This window comes from Lissotriton vulgaris, chromosome 10, assembly GCF_964263255.1.
Source record: "Lissotriton vulgaris chromosome 10, aLisVul1.2, whole genome shotgun sequence".
NCBI classification, from domain to species: Eukaryota; Metazoa; Chordata; class Amphibia; order Caudata; family Salamandridae; genus Lissotriton; species Lissotriton vulgaris.
This window is the reverse complement of record NC_141698.1, coordinates 161863490-161888671: the sequence shown is the minus strand read 5'-3', so window position 1 is coordinate 161888671 and position 25182 is coordinate 161863490. Positions and strand designations below refer to the sequence as shown.

Below are 25182 nucleotides of genomic sequence, written 5' to 3'. Positions count from 1 at the left end.
GCCTGTGCAACTGTAGCAGGCAAAGGTGGAAGTAGTTCTCTACCTGTTGAGGAGATGGGCCTTTTAGGAGCCAGTCGTCTAGGTAGGGATAGACGAAAAATCCTTTTTTGTGCAGGAAGGCTGCCACCACTGCCAGGCATTTGGTGAAGATTCTCGGCGCTGACTTTAGCCCGAAAGGCAGGACCCTGTACTGGTAGTGTTTGCTGTCCACCAGAAACCTTAAGAACTTCCGATGTCGCATGGCAATTGGAATGTGGAAGTAGGCCCCTTGCAAGTCCATCGAACACATCCAATCTCCTACTTGCAGGTGTGGACATATTTGGTGAAGAGCAAGCATGCGGAACTTCTCCTTGACTATGTTCTTGTTCAGAACACGAAGATCCAGGATGGGCCGGAACTTGTTTTCCTGATCCTTTTTGGGGACAAGAAGGTATCTGGAGTAGACTCCTTTTCCCCTTTGTGAGGGAGGCACCTCTTCTATAGCTCGTTTTTGGAAAAGAGCCTTCACCTCTTATCGGAGCAGATCGAGCTGGTGCGGACGAGATTTCTTTGGGGGAATGTCCTGTTGAGGCGCACGGAAACGAAGAGCATATCCATTGCGCAGTGTATTCAGCACCCACCGATCGTTCGTGTTGCTGCCCCACTCTGCCAGATGATTTGAAACACTTCCTCCCACTGGAGTGGACAACGGCGCTAGAGGAAGCCAGTGCTCATTGTTTTCCTCCTCTCGTAGAGGTAGAGGACTGCTGGTGACCTCTACCTCGGCTGGCTTTACCACCCGGAAACTGGGTCTTGCCCTGGGTCTTGTTTTGGGACCACTGAGGGGTTTGAACCCTCTGTTGAGCCCCTCTGCCTTTGTTGGTCTTGAAACGGCGTTTAAACTCTTTCTTTTCTTCTAAGCCGACTGCTTTGACGGTGTCCTGCTCGGCTTTCATCCGACTCATCTAGTCATCCATGTGCTGTCCATAAAGAGATGTTCCGGTAAACGGGAGGTTCAGAATGCGCTGTTGCGCATCGGGCTTGAGGCCTGTCAGGTGCAGCCACGATGAACGTCTGGCACATACCCCATGGGCATATGTATGTCCCGCCAGCAGTGCTAATGATCTGGTTAGCCACCAGACTTCCCTCCGTCAGGGTCTCCTCGAAGTCTTGTTGGACTTCCTTAGGCAATTTTGATTTAAAACGCTCCATTGAGTCCCATAAGGCTCTATCGTATCTGCCTAGAAGCGCAGCCGCGCTAGAACCCTTCAGCGTCGAAGCAGCAGATTTGCAGACCTTGCGGCCCCACGAGTCTTGCAACTTGCTGTCCTTATCAGGAGGAGTTGAGGAGCAGGGAGAGACTGAGTGGCTTTTCGTGCCGCCGCCACGACTACTGAGTCGGCGGGCGGGTCCGCTTTCACAAAGATCGGATCAGAGGGTGCGGCCTTATACTTCTTCTGGATGCAAGCCGGCACCGCTTTTACCGATGCTGGAGCCAGGAAAACATCATTGACAGGATCCATGATCCCTGGGATCAACGGTAGCACTGGACGAGACCCCGACTTTTGGTGAAGAGTCTCAAAGATCACTGTTGTGGAGACCTGTGGCACAGACAGCTGATGTTTAATTTCAGTGCACCCCTCTGTAGGACATCATGGTAGGTGTTGATATTGTCCACCGGGGAAACCCTAGAGACAGGGCTATCAACCAAAGTGGGGGAGTAATCCCGTATGGAAGAGCGGGTAGAGGAGGTAGGAGAAGTAGCTGGTGTTTGAGCTCTCCTTTCGCGAGATCTTCTGGTTGGTACCTCCCGTCTAGGGGAACGATTGTGCCTCCTCTCGTGAGACCTCCCTGAGCGCTCTTCTCGTGCAGGGGAATGAGATGCAGCTAGTCTCACAGACGATCTTTCTCTGTGCCTGGGAGGGATGCGACTATCCACATCCTCGACCAGTCTTTGCAGAGGAGATCTGTGTACTGGGCTGACATATTCCTGCAGCCGTCTCGTAGCCCCTGAGTCTCGCCAACTGTGCAGATGCATATTCCATCTGGGAGACAACTGCACACCATCAGTGGGAGGTCTGCGGGCAGGACTTCTAGATCTGCGGGCAGGACTTCTGGATCTTGAAGGGGATCTGGAAGAGCCCGAAGAGTGACGGGAGGCTGATTTAGTCAGTAGGATCACTGAACCATCCCTGGATCTCGTAGCCGAGCGTCCCGCTCGTTCATGGTGTCTCGACTTCGATCTGGACCTTTTATGGTGCCTCGACGTCGAATGCTCTGAAGGCGCATGCCTCGACTCCGAGCAATGATAACCTCTCGACATCGACCGGCGCTGCTCCTCTGTCGACTGAGTACTTTCCTCCTCGACGGCGAACGGCGTGAGCAAGATGACACCAACAACCTCTGGTAAAAAGCAGGTCTTTTATTCGCACTGATGAATCTCTACACTTGGACCTGCAGCTCTGTCAGAAGATGGGGTGGAAGAGCTGAAGAAAGTATGCCCAGGCAGTGTGGAAGAAGACAGGGAGCCAAGTTCTGGGATCCATATAACACCAAGGTGAAACAAGCATTTGCAATGCAATAGGTCTCGCATTAGGAAAGTTTGAGCTATTGGTATTGTAAATGACAAATTTTGTATTTATGTGTTGGTTTTGAAAATAGCGAAATTAATAGCTTTGTCATTTACAATGCCAATAGTTTTAACTTTCGCAAATATGACACCTATAGCATTTGTAATGCAATATGTGTTATATTTATGTAACTTAGATGTATTGATATTATAAATAAAAATGGCTTTTATTTTTTTTATAATGAATACTTAAATAAAAGTTACTGTAATTTATTATTATTATTATGTTTCTTATATAGCGCCTGAATCGACCCACGAAGGGGTATCTCCGCGCTTGCCTTGGGAACCCGTCCTGGCTTTTCCCTGTGAGATAGCCCCATACAGGACATCCCCAAGGTGAAAGCCAGGCATCCCGCCGCAGGGGGGCCGTTGTGGAGATTAAGCAAGCTTAATGCCCAGAGTTGCAGAGTGTGAACCCATGATTAGGTCAGGCACCGAAGCGAGAATTATCGAGTCCATGGACATTTGAGCTCAAGACCCTGCCGCGTCGGGAATTGAACACTGGTCCCGGGTCTGATCTCTGCTTCAGGGTCTGCCTGCTCTAACCAGTGAGCCACACTTCTCCATTATAATGGCAATAGCTTTTGTAAATACATTTTGTGAAGATTATGTTCATTGTATTTTATTGTGACAAAAAACCAAGAACAGAAGAACAGAAGTGAAATATTTACATCTTTTTGTGACATTTGTAATAAAGCTTGAAACATTGAGAGAACATATTTGAACCAGTTGTTGTTGAATGGTTGCACAGATTGATGCTGTGGTAGTGCTGAGTGATGCTGTGGTGGCGACGAGTGAGGCTGTGGCATACAGTGATGCTGTGGTAGTGCATAGTGATGTTGTGGTGCCCCTGAGTGATGCTGTGGTAGTGCTGAGTGATGCTATGGTGATGCGATAGAGTGAGGGCGATCGATAGATAGAGTGATGGCGATAGAGTGAGTGCGATAGATAGACAGATAGAGTGAGGGCCATAGATAGATAGACAGATAGATAAAGTGTGTCTATGTTGCATTGAGTAGAGTGTAAGTATGAGGTGTGTAATTATATGGCACTGAGTGGTAATATGGGGAGTGTATGTTGTATTCAGTAGAATGTAATTTTGTGGCATGTAATTATGTGGTACTGAGTGGTATTTGGAGTGTATGCTGCATTGAGTGCAGTGTAATTATGTAGCATATAATTATATGGCACTGAGTGGTATTGTTTGGAGTGTATGTTGAATTGAGTGCAGTGTAATTATGTGGCGTGTAATTTTGTGGCACTGAGTTGGATTTGGAGTGTTTGTTGCATTGAGTGCAGTGTAATTATGTGGCGTGTAATTATGTGGCACTGAGTGGTACTTGGAGTGTATGTTGCATTGAGTGCAGTGTAATTATGTGGCGTGTAATTATGTGGCACTGAGTGGTATTTGGAGTGTATGTTGCATTGAGTGCAGTGTAATTATGTGGCGTGAAATTATGTGGCACTAAGTGGTATTTGGAGTGTATGTGGCATTGAGTGGAGTGTAATTATATGGCATGTAATTATGTGGCACTGAGTGGTATTTGGAGTGTATGTTGCATTGATTGCAGTGTAATTATGTTGAGTGCAATTATGTGGCACTGAGTGGTATTTGGAGTGTATGTTGCATTGAGTGCAGTGTAAATATGTGGCACTGAGTGGTATTTGGAGTGTATGTTCCAGTGCAGAGTGTGAGGGTGCAGAGTGTGAGGGTGTGCAGAGTGTGAGGGCGTGCAGAGTGTGAGGGTGTGCAGAGTGGGAGGGTGCGCAGAGTGGGAGGGTGCGCAGAGTGGGAGGGTGCGCAGAGTGGGAGGGTGCGCGGTGTGTGAGGGTGCAGTGTGTAAAGAGTGTGTGAGGGTGCAGTGTGTGCAGAGTGTGTGAGGGTGCAGTGTGTGCAGTGTTTGCGAGGGTGCAGTGTGTGTGAGGGTGCAGTGTGCGAGTGCAGTGTGTTTGAGGGTGCAGTGTGTGTGGGGGTGCAGTGTGTGAGAGTGCAGTGTGTGAGAGTGCAGTGTGTGAGGGTGCAGTGTGTGAGAGGGTGCAGTGTGTGCAGTGTGTGAGGGTGCAGTGTGTGTGAGGGTGCAGAGTGTGTGAGGGTGCAGAGTGTGTGAGGGTGCAGAGTGTGTGAGGGTGCAGAGTGTGTGAGGGTGCAGAGTGTGTGAGGGTGCAGTGTGTGTGGGTGCAGTGTGTGTGGGTGCAGTGTGTGAGGGTGCAGTGTGTGAGGGTGCAGTGTGTGAGGGGGCAGTGTGTGAGGGGGCAGTGTGTGAGGGGGCAGTGTGTGAGGGGGCAGTGTGTGAGGGGGCAGTGTGTGAGGGTGCAGTGTGGGCAGTGTGTGAGGGTGCAGTGTGGCAGTGTGTGAGGGTGCAGTGTGTGTGAGGGTGCAGTGTGTGTGTGAGGGTGCAGTGTGTGTGTGAGGGTGCAGTGTGTGTGTGAGGGTGCAGTGTGTGTGTGAGGGTGCAGTGTGTGTGTGAGGGTGCAGTGTGTGAGGGGCAGTGTGTGAGGGGGCAGTGTGTGAGGGGGCAGTGTGTGAGGGGGCAGTGTGTGAGGGGGCAGTGTGTGAGGGGGTGCAGTGTGTGAGGGGGTGCAGTGTGTGAGGGGGTGCAGTGTGTGAGGGGGTGCAGTGTGTGAGAGGGTGCAGTGTGTGAGAGGGTGCAGTGTGTGAGAGGGTGCAGTGTGTGAGGGTGCAATGTGGGCAGTGTGTGTGAGGGTGCAGGGTGTGTGAGGGTGCAGTGTGTGAGGGTGCAGTGTGTGAGGGTGCAGTGTGTGTGTGTGTGAAGGGTGCAGTATGTGTGTGTGTGAAGTGCCCACTATGAACTGAATGTATGCAAGCACAGGTGTACAGGATCTGGTAGTCCACAAGGCATGGCTCTTTGTCACACAGGTCACTAGCCTAGGTAGGGGTCAGGCCAGTTTGGCAACAATTAATCATGCTTGGGCCCTAGAGAGCACACACGCCTGAACAGGAGAGTCGCGATTCAGCACATGAAGGATGATTTTAAAGGGGATGACTGTTCTTGTGTGGGCTAGACCTCCTGAAGTGCAAAGTGCTTTTAGAAACTCAGAAGCCTCCTACCCTCTAAATACCTGCGAGTTCTAGGAAACACAAGACTAGATAGGGGGAAGGAGAGTGGGAGATGGCATGGGATCTAAAGATGAGAGAAGGGTGCGGGAGATGAGTGAACATCGATGGAAAAAGTGGAAGATGGAGGGAGGAGAACTAAAAGGTGATAAGATGAGGCAGGATCACGAGGGGAGAGTACAGAAAAGCAGAAGCTGGGGAAGGAGAGATAAAAGAAAATAGAAGAAATGGAGAAGCATGGGGAGCGGGCAGGAAAGAGATGGGGGTGAGAGGATAAAGAGTTGGATAGAAAGACCAGGAGAAAAGGATGGAAGGTGGTGAGAAGAGGGTGGATGAGATAAGGGCGAGGATGTAGGTGGAAGAGAGAGACTCAAAAGAGATGGGAGTGGAAAGAGACTATAGAGGAAAAGGAGGCTGGATAGGAGAGGAACAAGAAAGAGATCAGGGGGGAGGGGGCAGGAAGGCCAGAGGAGCTGTGAAGCATCCAGACTGTCCTGAAGAAAATAAGGTGCGAGGTCGAGGTGAGGCCAGAAAGAGATGAGAAGGGCGGATGGAGAGGGGAGAGAGGAGGTGAACATATGGCACTGGGGGTGGAAACATGCTAGAAATGACGAGCAGGGAGAGAATAAAACATATGTGGAGAAGAGAAGGGGTTTACGCAGGAAGAGGGGGAAGTAGGACGCTGCAAGGCGAGGAAAGAACATCGGAAGATGAGAAAGAGGGGTGGGGAGAACAGAAGGAGATGAGGACGGATAAGCATAGGGAGAGAAAATAAAGAAAATGAGGCGAGAGTGGAGAAGATAACGAGATACAGAAGAGACGATGGCGGAGGGGACGAAAACAATGAGATAAAGATTAGAGGATGGGACGGAGGCTGGAGAAGTGAAGGGCATAGAGGGCATGGAGGGCGGGAGAAGGGTGAGGGAGCGAGCATAGGAAGGAGGAGGGAAAAAGCTTCTGAGGGAATAGTGGAGGGGAGAAGAGAAAGGAGAAGCAGATGGAAGAGAGACAAGAATGAAATGTGGATGCGTAAGAAGGGTTGGAAAGAAAGAGTGACGGTGAGGACTCTAGGGTGGAATATTGTAAGAAATGGGAGGCAAAGAGAAGTGATATGAAGAAAGTGGATGAGAGAACATTATAAAAGAGAGTGCTGCTCTAGAGGGTACACGAGGAGAGGGAGGACAGGGCATGAAAAGAGTGCACCTGAAGATGCTTACAGGTAGTGAGAGGGAGCAAAGGAAGGGCTGGGGAAGTAATGATGTGGAAGAAGTGAGGCGTAGCCAGAGATTGGGGGCGGGGGGTAGAGGAGTAGGTGCAATGGAATGGTATAGTGAGGGGGAGTGGAGTAGCTGAAGGAGAGAAGGAGCACAAGAGACTGCGCAGAGAGGTCAAGAGAGTGACGTGTGTGGTGGTGTGCATCAGGAGGCACTGGGACAAAGGCAGTCAGAAAACGAGTGAAAAGAGACAGGCCACGTGGAGTAAGAGATAGCGAAGTGGAGAGGGTGGTCACAGGATTAGAAGCGGCCCAGGTAGAAATGTGGGAAAAGAAGTGAGCCGCGGAAGGACTGCATGGTGCACTCGGGAAGGAGTGGAGGAACAAGGGAGGGGAAGGACACCTTCGGGTAATGTTTGCGCTATATAAAAGCGCATTAAATAAATAAGTAAATGAAGTCCGCTTTAGAAATTGTAAAATTCCTGGAGTCCAGTTTGTTTTGCTCTCTGGCGTCAAGTATTTTCAGTAGAGCAAGGAGTACGATTATGAACATTACGAACCTCCTGGAAATTAAAGATACTTGCTATGGCTGCAATAAATGTGCTGGTTTGTAGAGAGGATTCCTGTAAACAACAAGATCTTGGCATTGCTGTGATTAGGGGGAGGAGAAATGCGGCTCGGGAACAAATGGTAACGAGCGCGTGAATGGGAAGAGCGGCCGTGGGAGGTGGGAGGGGAAGTCAGATAGTGCGAAGTACAGGCGGGGGGGGGAGCGGACTCTTTAAAATTTGTGTGGCTTTCATGTGGTGATGCGAGGCAGGCGGATAGAAGCGCGTTCACAAGACCACATGTACTTCTGGAAATCCGCTTTTTTCAGAGCATAGTTCAGCTCATATTTTAGCCCCTATAGTCTCATCCTATTCATTCCTTGCGGAATGGAATAGGACGAGACCTATAAAACAGTGGTGCAGTTGTCAAATGAATGCACATTGCTATAAACTGCTAGTGCCAAGACCCCATAGTGAATCTCAAGTAACGTTTGTGAGTGGGCAGCCTTGGCAGATGAGTGTGCCCTGGAGGTCCAGGGTCAGTCAATCTGCTACACTGAGGGCCAACATGACCTGCTCAGGGACCGCATTTTGGCTTTGTACTGCTGACTAAACTTTCAAGATGCTAAGGACCAGTATGGAGGGTTCCTAGTCCTCTGTACTTCTTGGGACCCAAGACGTAAATGGGTAACCACCAATATGAACCATTTGTTCAACAGGGTAAAGTGTGTGGTGAAGAGCATGTCCCTTTGAAAGGAAGCAGAAAGGGAAAGACAAATGTTAGGGTGAATGCCCTGCGGATAAGCAGGATGACCCAGCTATCCATCATAGTATCCCAATTGGTAGAGAAATGGAATAGAACTACTGCTGTTGATTGTGTAGCTTAGATACACCCCTGCCTCAAAAAGGGGAAATACACTTGTTGGTATATTTGGATCAGCTGCGACAATTGATGCAGATGAACTCTTACGGTTAAAAAACAGCTCACTCACTATCTAATGACATGTCCACGAGAGTTGCTTGGAAATCTCCTGAGAAGTCTGTGAAAACTATCCAATGTGGAAGTGTAGGGTGGCAGTTAGGGCCATGATCAAGCCACAGTGTCTGTTGAATCCAAACTTTCTTTGGAAGAGTCCAGACTATCGGTGACAGATCAATAAAGGAATTTTCCATATGGTCAGGGAGACTGACAGCAGTAATTTTTGCCACCTCCCACAATTTTACTGGTCAAAAAGACACATACCTTCACAGTGCAAAAACGTCAACTACATGAGAAAGAAAAATAAACACAAAAGAAAACTTTTGATCCATAGGGTCCAGCCTCTTGGACTTTTTGGATTCATGTATGTGGACAAGGCTTGCCCCAATAGAAACTTCGGAGAAGGATGTGATGACAACTTTGGGTCAAAAGGCACACGTCTTTGTCATCATGCAGCTTGCATGTGGACTGCCTGGCTCAAAAATGTCTTCCCCAGGCAGCCAACACTGGCTTCAAGCATGCATCGTTAAACGTCAGGACAGCTTCCATGACTGAAAAGAAGGGTTGTAAGATTTCAGTTAGGTTAAATGTTGCCTCCCTAAAAGTCAAGGTGATTTCCAGTTCCTCAGCTGCTTTTCTTGCCACCAAAGTGAACAAAGGAATTCCTCTGAAGGATTTCTATGGGTTGTCAGGGATGGCTACTTCTGGAGATATGTCCGCGTCATTTTTTGTTTTATAAGTGCAGGCAGAGGACAGTGTCTGTGGTGTAAGTGGACAAGAGGTTGCAGCCTTCAAAGCAAGCTTTCTCTGTATGACCATCGTTTTGATCAGGTATGGCAAAAGCATAAAAACCATCCGAATCAGATCCGAAATATGCCAGAGGTTTGTGACTGAAGTAGCATTGACCTTTTCTTTTGTCCCTCAGATACTGTCCACCAACTTGGAAGGCTGAAGCAGGTTCCGAGGGCAGAGCCAGTGTTAGCACTGTGGCCATCCCTTGGACAGCACTGGCTGCATTATAAAAAGCAGCAAGGCTGGAGCTTGTGAGGCATGGACTAGGTTCACTTCAGGGTTGGAGTCACCAGAAACTCCAAACCCAGAGGAAAGGCTGATAATGTAACAGGGCCAACCTGAAAATATCCATAACATGCCGGAGTGATTCAACCTGTGTACATTGACCAATGGAGTCAGAAATTCAAGCTTTAGCTTTTCATAGTCGAAATAGGATCCAATAACAAGGAAGAGTTTGGCATTAGAAAATGGAGTCGATATTCCAAATGGTTCTCTAAGCCCAACCATTTTATTGAGCATCAAGCACAGAATACAGCAATAACATCTTTCAATGAATACAATGGTGAGAGATTGGATATCCGTCCACAAAGTTAGTGTGAAAGGAAATTAGGTGGCTAGGAAACGCACAATAAAATGTAAAGTTACCGCTTTTGGACGTAAATGGCCAGCCTCGGTCTAATTTTATTTGCCAAGTCGTATTAGACTTCAACAATACTACACCCAGCCTGGGTGTAAACTATTGATTTCCTCCCTTCTTTTACACGAGGGAGTATCTCACCTTCCTTCATTCACTGCAAGCAATCTTTCCTTCATCTGTAATATTGTGTTGAAAGTTTCCTCAGCATCATTTGTGTCCCAGAAAAACAGTCCTTTATGTTATAGGTCATTCACTTCTGCATAGATAGAATAGGTGTGCATTAACCTCTTGTGCTATAAATTTTGGTATTCATATGACAGTGACTTCTTGATTCTTTCCATTTCTGCTTGGCAAAGTAAGGCCCACTGGAGAAGGAGTCCTTTTCGCAGGTTTATGTTTGGCTCTTGTGGGTTAAAAAAATCAGAGACCCCTCAAAATTCTTTGCCGTTCAGTCGCCATATCGCTTTTTAAATATTCCCTGCTACGCTTCTGCCATAAGCCCACTAGAAGTCACAATCACGCAGGTTATTCCACTGTTTATGAAGTGTGAAGCAGTCCTAATTTCCACTGCTATGTCACTACTCTCCCGCTTGCAGTAACTCCATTCGCACAAGTTACTTACCTTCGGTAACGATACATCTGTAAGAAACAGTAGTTAATCCCCGGTGGTTAAGAGGCAGCGACAGCACAAGTGGTGCGCATCCTGCACACACCTCTGAGATCACCCGATGAGGTCTGACAAAACAGACACAGAGGTACTTATAGATCTCACCACAGTCAGGACAATATACCTAGACTGAGCATACCAAACTATTAAGGATATTTCTCTACTTTTGGTCCTGATGAAAGCCTAATTGACCCCTTCTGGGCACCCAAAGGCTGAAACATGTCGACCTTTTTAATGGACTAATTACAGTGCGGAAGACCCCCAACTCCTCTTCCTTAGCACACCAATAATTGTAACCAGCCTGAACCCAGACCTAATAAAAACCTCTTTCTGTTTACTCAGGCTTTTTATTTACCTTTTCTCATTTAACAATTCACAGCCATTTTTTGATCACTGATCACTACTGGTTTACCAGTGGTTGACCTCCTGGTGGAGGAAGCATGACCACTAAACCCAATGATGATGCTGCCACGTACCTTCAAGGGCAGAGAATCAAGATATAGCGCCACCCGAGCCTTGGCACGTGATTGAGGTTTTTTTTTAATCGGTACAGTGAAACGAAAGAGTAAAAACCCTGGTGACCCTGGACAAGTGATACTTTCCCCACTGATTTTTTGAATTACATTTTAAGGACGCTAAATGTATCCCAACCACTTCCTTCTCCCCCTCCTTGATTCTACAGCTTTCTTAAAACAACCTTGTCCGGATGGACAGAAAGGAAAGGAGGCTTAGAAGATAGAGCCTGGAGCTCACTCACTTTCCTGGCAGAGGTTATGGCAACCAGGAATGCAGTCTTGAGAGTCAGAAGACAAAGAGGGCAATAGTGAAGTGGCTCGAAAGGAGCGCATATCAGATAGGTTAGAACAAGGTTCAAGTCCCACTGAGGCATCACAAAAGGAACAGGAGGAAACTTGTGCGTGATGCCCTTCAAGAATCTATTTACAACAGGGGACTTGAAAAGAGAGGGCTGATCAGGAAGCCTCAAGAAGGCAGAAATGGCAGAGAGGTAGCCCTTAAGAGTGCCCAGAGCAGAGCCCTGCTGGGCAAGAGAAAGAAGGAAGAGGAGAACCTCTGAAAGGGGGGCTGAGAGAGGATCCACAGCCTTTGTTGTGCATCATGCCACAAATTTGTTCCACCTGCAGGCGTGTACCCATTTTGTGGAGGGACGACTGGCTGCCAGAATCACATCACAGACTTCAGGAGGCAAGTCAAATGGCCTCAACTGCCGCCACTCAATCTCCACGTATGGAGGTGGAGGCTGGACAGGTTCGGGTGGAGGACCGTCCCCTGCTGCTGTGACAGAAGGTCCTCCAGAAGAGGCAGACAAATCGGGGGATCGACTGACATGCTGAGTAGCTCGGGATACCAGTATCTTTGTGCCCAGTCCGGAGCCACAAGGATGACTTGGGCCGGTCTTGCCTGATCTTCGTCAGCACTCTGGGCAGAAGTGGTATAGGCGGAAAGGCGTATAACAGACTGCTGCTCCACTCGTGACGAAAAGCATCGCTGAGCGAGTGCCGCCTTGGAAATTCTAACGCGCAGAACTGATGACATTGCGCGTTCTCTTCGGTGGCGAATACATCTAACCAAGGCTCTCCCCACTGCAGAAAGAGACCTTGCGCCATGTCCAAGTTCAGACGCCATTCGTGATCCATCATGCACCGACGGCTGAGTTTGTCCGCCCTGGCATTCAGGGAACCTGCCAGTTGTTGAACCACCAAGGTGACGCCCTGGTGTTCCAGCCATGTCCAGAGGCGCAGCGCCTCTTGACAAAGGGTCCACGACCCCACCACATGGCGGTGGTGTTGTCCGTGAACACCTGCACTACACTTCCCCGGACAAAGGGAATGAATGCTTTCAGTGCAAGCCAGATCGCCCGCAGCTCCAGAAGGTTGATGTGGAGCCGGGACTGCGCCGGAGACCAGAGGCCTCTGATCTCCCTCTCTCCCATGTGGCCTCCCCATCCCAGGAGGGACGCATCTGTCACTACTACGTGCTCCGGTTGGGGTAAGGGAGAGAGATCTGCCGCTGACCCAATCGCGGTTCATGAGCCACCACTGCAACTGTTTCGCAGTGCCCTCCGAGATCCAGATGCAATCGAACAGGTTGCCCTGATGCTGTGCCCACTGAAACTTCAGGTCCCACTGCAGAGCCCGCATCCACCACCGAGCGTGATGCACCAGAAGGATGCAGGAGGCCATCAGCCGCAGCGTCAACCTGACCCAGACTCGGGATAAAGGCTGAAAGACCAGAATCATAGCCTGAATATCCTGAACCCGCTGTTCGGGGGGAAAAACCCGAAACTGCACTGAGTCCAGAACCGCTCCGATGAAAAGGAGCTTCTGCGAGGGACACAGGTGTGACTTTGGCAGGTTGATGGAGAACCCCAGCGAGTGCAGGAGGTCGGCCGTAGTCTGGAGGTGGGAGATGACTGCTTGGGGCAAGCCCGCCTTCAACAACCAGTCCTCGAGATAGGGAAAGACTGAAACCCCTAATCTGCGCAGATGAGCTGCAACCACTGCCATCACTTTCGTGAACACCAGTGGGGCACTGGTAAGGCCGAAGGGGAGCACGGTAAACTGAAAGTGCTCGTGGCCTACCATGAACCGCAGGTAACACCGGTGGGCCGGCAGGACGGGGATGTGGAAATATGCATCCTGCAAGTCCAACGTCCATCCAGTCTTCTGGGTCCAGGGCAGCTAGGACCGGAGCCAAAGTCAGCATCTTGAACAACTTCTTCCGGATGAAGCCGTTGACGCTCCTTAGATCCAAGATAGGGAGTAGGCCCCCTTTGCTCTTCTTGGGTACCAGAAAGTAGTGGGAACAGCAACTACATCCTACTTCTGGCCCAGGCACGCGCTCGACTGCCCCCTTGGCCAAGAGGGTCGCAACTTCCTCCTGCAGAAGTTGCAAGTGATCCCCTGACATGCGGTGGTATAGCTGGAGGGGTCGCCTCGAAGAGGAGGGAGTAGCCCCTTCGGACGATTTGCAGCACCCACCTGTCCAATGGGATGGAGCGCCAGTGGAGGAGGTGATGGCGAACCCTGCCCCCCACTGGCGTCGAATGGGCCTGAAAACTCGGAGGATTTTGAGGCAGATGCTGCGGGAGTGGGTGTGGACTGACCGTGCCGGTGTCCCTCGGCACCGCCACGGCGGTTACAACGTCCGCGTTGAGGTTTGTTCTGCGGCCTGTGGCTAGCTGGACGTGAGGGGGCGCCCCTTCCTTAGCCACTAAAGGGACGAAAGGCAGAAGTCTGCTGGCGTTGGCCGAGGCCCAAGGACTTGGCCGTAGCCCTGGAGTCCTTAAAACGTTCCAGCGTGCTGTCCGCCTTGTCGCCAAAGAGGCAACGTCCACCAAAGGGCACGTCCATAAGGGATGCTTGGACCTCAGGCAGGCGTGGGGGCGAACCGCCAGTGTCATAGCAATCACCCTGCCTAGCGAGTCCATGGTATCCAGTCCACACCAAATGAAATATTGTGCTGCATCCCTTCCCTCCGCGAGGGCTTGGGTTAGCTTTGACTGGACCTTCGCCGAGCACTGTGGCAGCACTTTTGCAACCGTATCCCACAAAGAGTGGGAATAACGGCCCAAAAGGTAGGCGGTGTTGCCAGATCGCAACCACAAACTCAATGAGGAGAACAGCTTCTTACCGAACAGGTCGTACCTTTTGGATTCCCGAACCGGGAGGGGCGGTCGGGAATGCGGTCTGGGAAGTTGAGGCCTGGATCACCAGGCTCTCAGGGGTGGGGTGAACGGACAGGAAACTGGGTTCTACCGGAGCCGGGCGGTGGTGTCGGGCCACGTTACGATCTACAGGGAGGCCTGTAGAGGGCTTGGACAAGGTGCCCAACAGAACGTCAGTGAGAGCCTCATTGAATGGGAGGAGAGGCTCCGAGGAGCTTGCCTGCGGTTTGAGTACCTCAGTGAGGAGGTTAGTCCTCATGGTCGCGAGTGGGAGCTCAAGAGCCAAGGCCTTGGTTGCCCTAGTCAACACCACGCTATAAGCAGCCCCCTCCTCCGTAGCCACGGTCGGAGGGGGGACAAAACCAGTGTCGGGCGAAGTGTCCAAACCAGTGGCCTCCCCCAGTTTGTCTGCCCAGTCCTGGCTCAACTGGCACTGCAGTGCCAGAGGGTCCTCAGACCCCTCCCAATCCCTGAAGGTCAGGAAGAAATAATGGAGCCGGGTCGTCCGTGAAGGGCTCACCAATCGGCGTTGAAGACGTCGCCGGGCAGCGCCGGTCCGACGCCGGATCTGGACCGGGGTGGGGATCGGGGACGCCGCCGCCCAAGGACGGCGCCTGGGGTGACACCCTTGGTGACTACGCCGGCAGAGGGGTCGTAAGGTCAACCGGCGTCATCACGGATCCATGCCTGGATCCTGAGGAACCCTGCGGCATCGGGACCGAAGTCGCCGACGGCGCCGGGGCCGAAGCACCTGGCGGTGCAGGGGCCAAAGCCAGCGGCCCGCGTGGGCTCCCAGATGGGTCCGTGGGGCCCAAAGGCGCCTCGGCGGGACCCGACGGAGGGAAGCGCGACCTCATGAGGAAGGCGCTGATCTCCTCCAGCGTCACGTTCAGCCCAGGGACCGGCGGCTGTAGAGGTGTACGCGGCTCCGGCGTCGGTATCGCCTGAGCCCCCGGCCGCGTCGCACGAGCATCCGGGGAGTCGGAAGAGCGATGTCACTTCTTCGACTTCTTGTGCCTCGACTTACCTGAGGACTTGGAGCCCGACGAGTGGTGTCGACTCACCGAGCTGTGATGACTGTGGCCCCGCGACCGGTCCCTCGACCTCCTCCTGGACCAGGACCCCGAGCGGCGCGGGCCAACTGCCGGATCTCGAGGCGCTTACGTGACCGCTCCCGCCTGGCCTTCGACGTCAAGGCCCGGCAGTCGGGGAACGACTTGTCATCATGGTCGGCCCCTAGGCAATACAGGCATTGACGGTGGGGGTCGGTAACCGACATCAGTCGGCTACAGTCGTGGCAGGGTTTGAACCCGGGCATCCCTGTCGGCACCGGAGTCGAGATCGACTCGAAAAGATCCAAAACAGATCGAAAAAGTTAGTCAAAAAGTTACTAGAAGTACTGCTCTTCCTGGATCTGCGCTTGCTGGCGCGGAAAAAAGAAGAACCGACGTCAGCGCGCCAGGGCGGCATCTAAGTACTCCGACAACGTCATCCCGGCAACCACGGCGCAGTTGACTGACGCGGAGCCGCAGACGACGCCTACCGACGAGCAGGGGTACTGCTATGCAAAACTTTCCGGATCCAGTCTGACGCCTGGGGATATTCTAAGGTAAGGAATCTAACACTAACCTGTTTCTTTCAGATTCACAGTTACGAGCTCTCTGGCCTCCCACTGCCTCCAAATTTCATATGGACTCATTGACAGTCGGCTGGGCAAAGAAACCGTGCTTATTCTCCACTTACATAAAGCTCAGGCAATAGCATCAACCTTGGTGGACAACTGGCCATGCCTCAACAGTGTGTTTTGTAGGAAGACCTCTTGGTAAACTGTTTCACATTGAGAAACTTAACTGAAGGAGAGAAAGACTGCTTTGGCATTTCCCTCTGGGCCTTGAACAATAATAACTTGGCATCCTGGTCTTTGAGGAGTTAAGGCCTATCAGTTTGTTTCCATTGCAGATGTTGTGTGGCCCAACAAGGAAATTCTTACTACAGCTGAACGCCGAAACCTTCGAGACATTCAACCTAATTGCTGTGGAATTTCATAGAGAAAGCACAAAGAACAGCTCCGAGCCTGTGTCAGACAGAAGCAGAAAAACTGGAGCGGAAGCTAGATCACTGGCTGGCGCTTTACATGTCTTAGTGTCATCACATCCTGGGTTAGTCACAAATGAAGCTGCAAGGTGCAACCTGGCGACTCTGGAGAGCTATTGCTGGGGTTAGGCTGGTGCTTGACAAAATACATAGGGAGAAGAAACGGAGAGAAGTTGCCATCAGAAATACAACAAATTTTAAGTTCTGCTATTACTCATTGGTCGTATTCGAGCAAGAGCAAAGCAAGGCTACGAGATGATGGATCATTTATTGGTGTAAATGCCTATATAAGAAAGGCAACGTCTTCCAGCGAGGAAACTATTTCACAATCCTGACCAACCCTGCTGCCTCGGTTAGAGATGTCATACATTTACTTTAGCTCCATGTGAGTGAGTACGAGTCAAATATGACAGTGCGATACTGCACATGGAGTGCACAATGACGACAAGGGCTAAAAAAGTTAATACCAAACTTAGATTATATGTCCTATAATTTACACATAGGTTTCAGAAGATAACTCTAAATTAAGTTGGAAATACGTAGTTTTTGTTCTTTAAATGTGACAAGTGATAAATCAGATTAAATGTCTTAGTAATACACTTTAAGTAGAACAACTAAAAACAAAGAAAAAACGCACCATTTGCCTGATCATCTTTTCTCTGAGGACTTCACGATCATGTTCGAGAATGCTCATTCTTTCAGAAGCATCCATAACAAAGAAGATATCATGGATTTCATACAAAGCAGCTCGCAGCTGAAAAATTCAAAATGTATATGACATTAGGATTTCATATACTTAATTTCAGATTTAATTGGTACATAGCTTAAAGTCAGGGCCATCAGAATTACAAGGCAGGCGAGCATAAGAAACGCCACAGGGTTCACTAAATTATGCAACAAGAAAAGGCAAATGATGCAGCATAATGAGGCACATTTTTTGATTGCATTACTTTGTTATTTTGTCATTCTTTACATATGGTAATACTGGCTGAGCAAATATTTCACCTCCTTTGTCCCATTTTAGCAACTACATATGGAAATAAGCAACTGAAAGGAGGACCAGCTCACCTTTGCGAAGGATCTTCCACTACAACTGAACACATCACCTTGTTTTTAATAATTTTTGATCCGTTTGAGGTAGAAACACTTTTTTGTTAATCCACAATCTACTGCATAATGTGCAGATTATCTGTCGCAAATCTGACAAATCTATAATTATGAGCGAAAAAGCAGCGGCCTCAGAATTGCTTAATTCCACTGTCGCTACTGAAAATTCATGCAATTAACTATATATTGGACGTAGCCCGGTTTACAGAAAATAGTACACCGAGAACCTTTATAAAATGGCAATAAATATCCAACATGGGTATGCTAACTAGATCGATGCTTCAATATATTTTTCCATTTTTTATGTTTTTTAAATCTCAACTTCCCCACTGTACCAACCACATACATTTTGTCCCTCATCCACTATCCCAAACACCCACAGAGTATTGGGGTGAGTGGGGAAGAGATAAGTGATTTTCCCACACAGACACATTTCAAAAGGTAGATCAGTATGGGATCTAGGAAGAACTTCCATGCTGGAAAACAATCTCTTCAATATCTTGCCAAGAAAACTAGATGCAATTCGAATTTCCAAATTCGTAAAAAGGCCATTCCTGTAAACATGACTATAATGCCCTCCCCACTTTTCATTTGAGGGAGAAAAAGTTACTGAGATTTTGCTGTAATTACTTGTATTAATACATTACATTAACCCATCACTGAAATGTCCAACTAAAACAGGGAACCGTTGCAATAGACCGAGACTAACTACCTTAATGTTCCCCATTTAGACTCATTGAATGTAGACCACTCTCCAATGGATATCCTACAAATATGGTGTAGCTAAGGTCATCAAAGAGCAGAAATTGGCACAACCCTTGGCAAAAGTGGTTTCCTTTTTCTCTTGAATACTGACTTTTATTCAGGGAGACATTAGCAGGGTAATAATCCCCTATACCATAGCCATAGGTCAGAAAAAAGCCACTTCTTAGCCCACACTGTGATTTGAGACAACGTAGTCATTTTTGAAATATGTAATGAAAGTGACAACCTTATACAGGAGAAACATTTTAGTCTGAAATGTACCCTCCATGCTCACCGATCACTAGGTATTAAAAGAAGAACACCAGAACCATTCATTACCTGAGCAAGAACTCTTTCTTGTAAAGAAGCATCTTGAGCAGACACAGCGCCTCTCTTCATAGGAACTTCGGACTGAAACATTTTCAAAAATTCTGCTGTGTCCTAATCAATCAGAACACAAACAGGTGTGATTGACCAGATCAAATACAGGATACTAAAGTAAATCATCTAGAAAACATTGTACATCTACTTAGCTCTGAAATATCAAATGACACTAGGTATGAAAGATTTACATCAAATTACTCAAAAGACCATAACTGGGAATGTTGTCTGAAAGAGGTCTGGCTGGTGGATGGTGGTCAAAAGTGCAGAGTGGGAAATTACAGGACAGAAGAAGTTGATTATTGTGCAAGATAAAATACTTGCATAATGGGCAAGTTTAAAGACTGAACTCAAAATGGATGAATGAATGAATGAAGAAATACGTTACTTACCTGTAATGGTAGTTCAATATTGGTATCTAAGATTTATATGCTTGAATCATCTGTTGTCGAGCTGAGAGTCCTATAGTAACCTTGCAATCGCAGTCCCATGTTAAACATAGCCTAGAGCTTGTAAAAATGACCTTCCATCATTTGACAAAAAACAAACTTCAGTCAAAAAAAGAAAATCAAACTGAAGACCACACCCAGAAAGTCTCTGGACTATGTTTACCATGGAACTGCTAATGCGACACTACTACTGGGCATCCAACTCAACAACATGGACGATTCAAGCCTGTGAATCTATGAAAGATCTGGCAGTGGAAATATAATGCTCTATCAGTGTGGTAAGTCTAATTGGCTTCATGGAATTATATAGGCAAATAGCTATCTTGTAAAAGAAGAAATCATGTAACGAAGAATATTAATTTTGGAAACGGTTAATAAGAACATAAAGTCTATTTCTAAGAAACCCTGCCATTTTTCCTCAGGAAGCAACAGTACAGTTTAATTTTGCCCAATACTTACTCTAATATTTGAACTGCTCAAAGGTGGGTCATTTGCCCGTTCAGACGGTTTGAGTCCCACAAAGTCAATGTTGTCATTGGCTATACCATAGCAGACTTTGATTAAGAGAAGCAGGCAAACTACTTTAAATAGAAAACTATAGGTCTAGTTAAGATACGCTGGGCATGGTCAGGACAAGAAAGATTATTACACGTGTGCTCTTCTGTCTTTACTGAATGGTTCACTACAGGTCAAATTCTCCTTAACTTCTGCAATACTATCCAGCCTTTCCACTGTAAGGACAGTACATTTCAGATGGACCAATGGCAAAAAACAAAGGTTTCATTACTTTCAAGATAAAATCAATTTTAAGAACAGATCTAGGATATTTTATAATATTTAACTTGTCACACAGGTGGCAAGTCACAAACATTGGATGAAATAGCGACAGGAAAAGTTATATACAGGAGAGCAATCTAAAATGTACTTACATGCACAGTTTTCTTCAGCTGCTTCAACTTATCTGTTTGCATAAGCCTCCGCGTAAGGAATCCCTTTGCCAAAGCAGTAACTTTGTTCAATTTAATCTGCATGCCTTGACTGAAAACCTTAAAACATGAAAAAAATCTTCATTAAAATAACACATTTTTGAACATTTAAAACCAATACAAATTTCGGATTTATTCTCAAATGAATCAGAAGTGTCTTTATTGAGGTTTTCAATTTGGAGCGTAAAACATAGACCACTGGAGCGTTATGTGAATGTATTCACATGCTACTTTTCGGTTGCTTGCCTGTAGGTTTCACACACACACACACACACACACACACACACACTAATAAAGTGTAGAAAAGAACAGCGCCCAGAAAATCGTGCTTGACACCAATAAAATGAAAAACTATGGGTTGTAGGGAGAAAGATTTAGAAATATCAAATCGAAGAATCCCACCACATTTTAAGGAAACCATGCACCACAACCACACGGGTATTAAATACTAAAACAATGTTACAAATCTGAACTGTCCCGGCAATTCCACATAACTGAATGCCACAATTAACGGCCATGGCATACAATAAAGGAACATCCAGTGAAGGGGTCTCCAACCTTTTTGTAGTAAGATTTCTTATGTTCAATGGAAATCTTCCCGAGCTACTAATATTGTTAGTGTTGTAACAGTCACCACATCAGACAAGATTACATTGCTGGCCAAGCCCTTCGAGTCAATCAGCAGTGATCATCTCAATGCCCCAGGCAGGGTTATCAGCAGTAAAGCAAAGTATTTTAAAAAAAATATCTTTAGCAATTTGCAATTCTTCTACATGAGTAACACGCAACAGCCATAGCTTAATGCCCCTGGCACCTATGTAATAAGTCTCTACCGCAGCATGATGTATCACTCAAATGTTTTGTAAAGTGCACAAGCACCCTAAAAGAGGTTTTGGCGCTGAGAAAACATACGTTTATTGTTACCCCATTCCAATGGCTGAGCTGGAAATTCAAACATTTTTCTCCAAACATCAGCATATGAGTTCTGAAAATACGCACATTTTCATCATGAATGCCCTTTTTAATTTTGGTGTATATATAAGTAACTTACCTGTAACTGCAGCTATTCAGTATTGGGATCTTTCATAGATTCACATGGTTGAATCATCCCCCACTTGCGCATAAATCTCAGACCAGCATATCAAAAGGGCATTCCCCCAAGACCCTGAGAGAGGAAATCTACTGGTGAAGTACTGACATTTGGTAAAGGTTTCCACCGCAAAGAGATCCAGCGCTGGTTTCCTCAACAATGAGAATCAATCAATCAATCATATAATTTGTAAAGAGCACTACTCACCCGTGAGGGTCTCAAGGCGCGGGGGTGGGGAATGCTGCTACTGCTCGAAAAACCAGGTCTTGAGGAATTTTCTGAAGGTCAGCAGGTCTTGGGTCTGACGTAGGTGGTTGGGGAGGGTGTTCCAGGTCTTGGTGGCGAGGTGGGAGAAGGATCTGCCCCCGGAGGTCGCTCTTCAGAAGCGGGGGACAGTGGCGAGGGCGGCGGAGCGGAGCTGGCGGTGTAGAAGCTGAGTCGTCTGTTGAGGTGCGTAGGTCCGGTGTTGTGGAGTGCCTTGTGTGCATGGGTGAGGAGCTTGAAGGTTATCCTCTTGTTGCCCGGGAGCCAGTGCAGGTCTCTCAGGTGGGGTGTGATGTGGCTGCGGCGAGGGATGTCGAGGATCAGACGTGCAGAGGCGTTCTGGATGCGCTGGAGCCATCTCAGGAGTTTGGCTGAGGCTCCTGCGTAGAGGGCGTATCCGTAGTCCAACCTGCTGCTGATGAGGGCCTGGGTGACCGTTCGTCTCTTTTCAGTGGGGATCCACTTGTAGATCCTGCGGAGCATGCAGAGGGTGTTGGAGCAGGAGGAGGAGACGGGCTGACCTTTTTAGTCATGGGGAGGGTGGAGTCAAGGATGACCCCTAGGTTGCGTGCGTGGTCAGTGGGTGTTGGGGCGGTTCCCAATGCAGTCGGCCACCAGGAGTCGTCCAAGGCCGAAGGGTTGGATCAGAGGATGAGGACCTCCGTCTTGTCCGAGTTCAGCTTCAGTCGGCTGTTCCTCATCCATTCAGCGACGGCCTTCATTCCTTCATGAAGTTTGGTTTTGGCGGTGTGGGGGTCGTTAGTGAGGGAGAGTATCAGCTGGGTGTCATCGGCGTAGGAGATGATTTTGAGGTCGTGCAGACGGAAGACGTGGGCGAGGGGTGCCATGTAGATGTTAAACAGAGTTGGGCTGAGGGATGAGCCCTGGGGTACGCCGCAGATGATCTCGGTAGCTTTGGAGCGGAAGGGGGGAAGGCGAACGCTCTGTGTTCTGCCGGAGAGGAAGGAGGTGGTCCAGTCCAGGACCTTCTCTTGGATACCGGCGTTGTGGGTGCGTGTTTGTAATACAGAGTCCCTGCCAACCGGAAACTCCATCATGGATCCAGACAAGCCCCTCCTCAAGACCAAGGTCAGTGGTATAGCAGAAGAGCGACTCCCTCAGATGACGTCAGACGCTGATTCCAGAAGAGAAGACGGCGAGGATTCCAGGGAAAGAACAGCGCGGACCATGGGAATCGGAGAGGGAATCACCTACATGGCGTCGGAGGAACCCGGACACCGGACCACAGCGGAGTGTGGCGGACTCACCTACACGGCGTCGGAGGAACCCGAACACCGGACCACAGCGAAGTGTGGCCGAAGCTAGTTTCCAGAGCCCCCCAAAGCGGAAGTATCTGGACATCTCAGAGGAGGAGAGGACGCCCCGATATCCAGGCAAGTGTACTGGGCAAATCTACTAAAGAGACTAAGGGGACGGGGAGGTTTAAGGGAGGTTAAATGAAAAGGGGAGGGGGTGGGAAAAAGGGGGGGCCACAGTTGTAAATAGTTCCCCACACCTTTCTCCCTCACCCGGGTGACAACGCGAGCAGGTGAAGGTAGCACCCTTATAGTAAGTCCAGACAGCGACCTGACATTTGTTCCTTTCTTGTGTTTTCTCCTCTTCCATGGCACAGCGATACCACCCCTACATCTCAGAAAAGAAACCCCGGGACAACGGACACCAGAGGCCTTTAAACAAACTATCTCCCACCGTGTGTAAACCCTCACCCCCCTTTTCCAGGACTACATTTGAGTTTCTTTAAGATACATGTTTCTTTGCATGACCTTGGGCCCCTGTAATAGTCTGAATAAAAGACTTACAGGCGTGATCTGCCTCCTAAAGTGTGCCTAAGTAGCCTCCTTTTGGGAATCTCTGTCCAAGACCCCGGCTCATCCATAGACAATACAACAGTGTTCTTAGTGTGTGGTGGCAGACTGTGTCGAAGGAAGCGGACAGGTCCAGGAGGACCAGGCCGCCGTTTCTCCGTTGTCCAGCAGGGACTTGATGTGTCGGCGATGAGGGCATTCTCTGTGCTGTGTTTGCTGCGGAACCTGGACTGGGAAGGGTCCAGGATGTTGTTCTCCTTGAGGTAGCGGGTCAGATGTTCGTTGACTGTCTTCTCGATGACCTTTGCCGGGAGCAGGGAGGTGGGCCGGAAGTTCTTGAGGTCCGCCTTGGGTTTCAGGAGTAAGGTGTTGATCTTGGCGTGCTTCCAGCTCTCCGAGAAGTTTGCTGTCTCGAAGGAGGTGTTGATGGCTGTGCTGGCTTTGTTGAAGATGTGGTGAGGTCATGGGTCCGACGGAGATCTGGAGTGGATTGTGTTCATGATCTTGATGGTGTCGTCGTTGTTGTCGTCGGTCCAGGAGAGCACGCGGTTGGTGCGGATGGTGGTCGTGGGGGCGGAAGTCTCAGTGGTTGTTGGGGCAGTCGTGGCATTGAAGCTGTTGTGGATGTCTGGGATCTTGCAGTGGAAGAAGGTGGCCAGCGAATCGCACAGGTCTTGCGAGGGTGGGACGTCGTTAGTGTTGGGAGCTGGGGTTGGAGAGTTCCTTCACGATGTTGAAGAGCTCTTTGCTGTTGTGCGAGTTGTTGTCTAAGCGGTCTTTGAAGGAGGCCCTTTTGGCGGATCTGATGAGGTGATGGTGTCTGCGGGTGGCGTTCTTGTGGGCTGCGAGGCTGTCCGGTGTGCGTTCACAGAGCCAGATCTTCTCCAGCTTTTGGCAGGTTTGCTTGGAGGCCCGGAGGTCTTCAGTGAACCAGCTGGCTTTCTTGTTGGTGTGACTGTTGGAGGGTTTCTTGATCTGGGCGAGGGTGGTGGTTAGCTGGTTTGCGGTGACTTTGCTCCAGCAGCGGTGAGGCATCTGTTGGGTGCGGTGGTGCGTGATGGATTTCTTGAATTTGAAGTGGATGCGGCGATGGTCGGTCCAGTGGAGTTCGGTGCTGCCCCCCCCTCCCCCCACCCCCTTTTGTACCGTGGTTGAAGGAGACATGGGGGCTTGCAGAGAAGATGGGGTCAAGCGGGTGACCGGCGGAGTGGGGGGGTGTTATGACGAGTTGTCTGAGTCTGAGGTTGGCTAGCTAGGTTGTCGATCAGGGTGGTGGAGTTGGTGTCGTTGTTGTTCTCAAGGTGGAAGTTAAGGTCCCCGAGGAGGAGGTAGTCCGTGGAGGCGAGGGCATGTGTGGCGATTGAGTCGCTGAACTGTGGTTGGGGTTCGAGGGGGACTGTAGATGAGGGTTCCTCGGAGGGTGGTGTTGGGGTTGGTGTGGATCTGGAAGTACAGGTGTTCGGCGGCACTGATGGTGTCATCAGTGTTGGTCGAGACTCAGAGTGTTCCTGTGGACGATGGTGATTCCTCCTCCTGCTCCGTTGGTGCAGTCCCTGCGGATGATCTTGTAGCCTTCCGGGACTGCTATGGCTATGTCGGGTGCTGAGGCGGGATTCAGCCAGGTCTCCGTCAGGAAGGCGACCTCTAGGGAGGTTGAGTTGAGTAGATCCCAGAGTTCAACAGCGTGTTTGAAGGCGGAGCCGGTGTTGAGAAGGATGCATCTGAGGTGGTTGGGTTCTTTCCTGGTCGGCAGCATGGTGGGGCAGATGCTTGTGAAGCTGCAGTTCGGGTAGGTGAAAGCTCCGTGGGTGAGCTTCGGGGCGGCCAGTAAGCAGGTGTGTGATCGTCCAGTGTTGAGTGCGTGGAGGGTTCTGGCATCGTAGCGGTGTTGGGCGTTGTGGCGTTCGCGGGGTCCAGGTGTCCTGGCGCTGGGCGCTTCGGTGCACCCGCCGCGCAGCCTCCATATGAGGGGATGTGGGAGGGAGGAACAGCTGGGAGCGGGCGGCAAATGGGATTGTAGGGGGTGGGGCCACAGG

At 49.3% G+C, this 25182-nt stretch overlaps 1 protein-coding gene across 11 annotated transcripts in view; it reads right to left on the bottom strand.

The window, feature by feature from the left end:
• The window catches only part of CCP110 (centriolar coiled-coil protein 110), a 429539-nt gene that overhangs the window by 93396 nt on the left and 310961 nt on the right, over positions 1 to 25182 (bottom strand). For all 11 annotated transcript variants that reach the window (XM_086940777.1, XM_086940775.1, XM_086940778.1 and 8 more), the window contains 3 exons: positions 19910 to 20026; positions 18490 to 18591; positions 16937 to 17053 (listed from right to left, as the gene is read on the bottom strand). In XM_086940777.1, coding sequence (XP_086796903.1) covers positions 16937 to 17053; positions 18490 to 18591; positions 19910 to 20026 — 336 coding nt within the window. The remainder of the gene's footprint in view (positions 1 to 16936; positions 17054 to 18489; positions 18592 to 19909; positions 20027 to 25182) is intronic.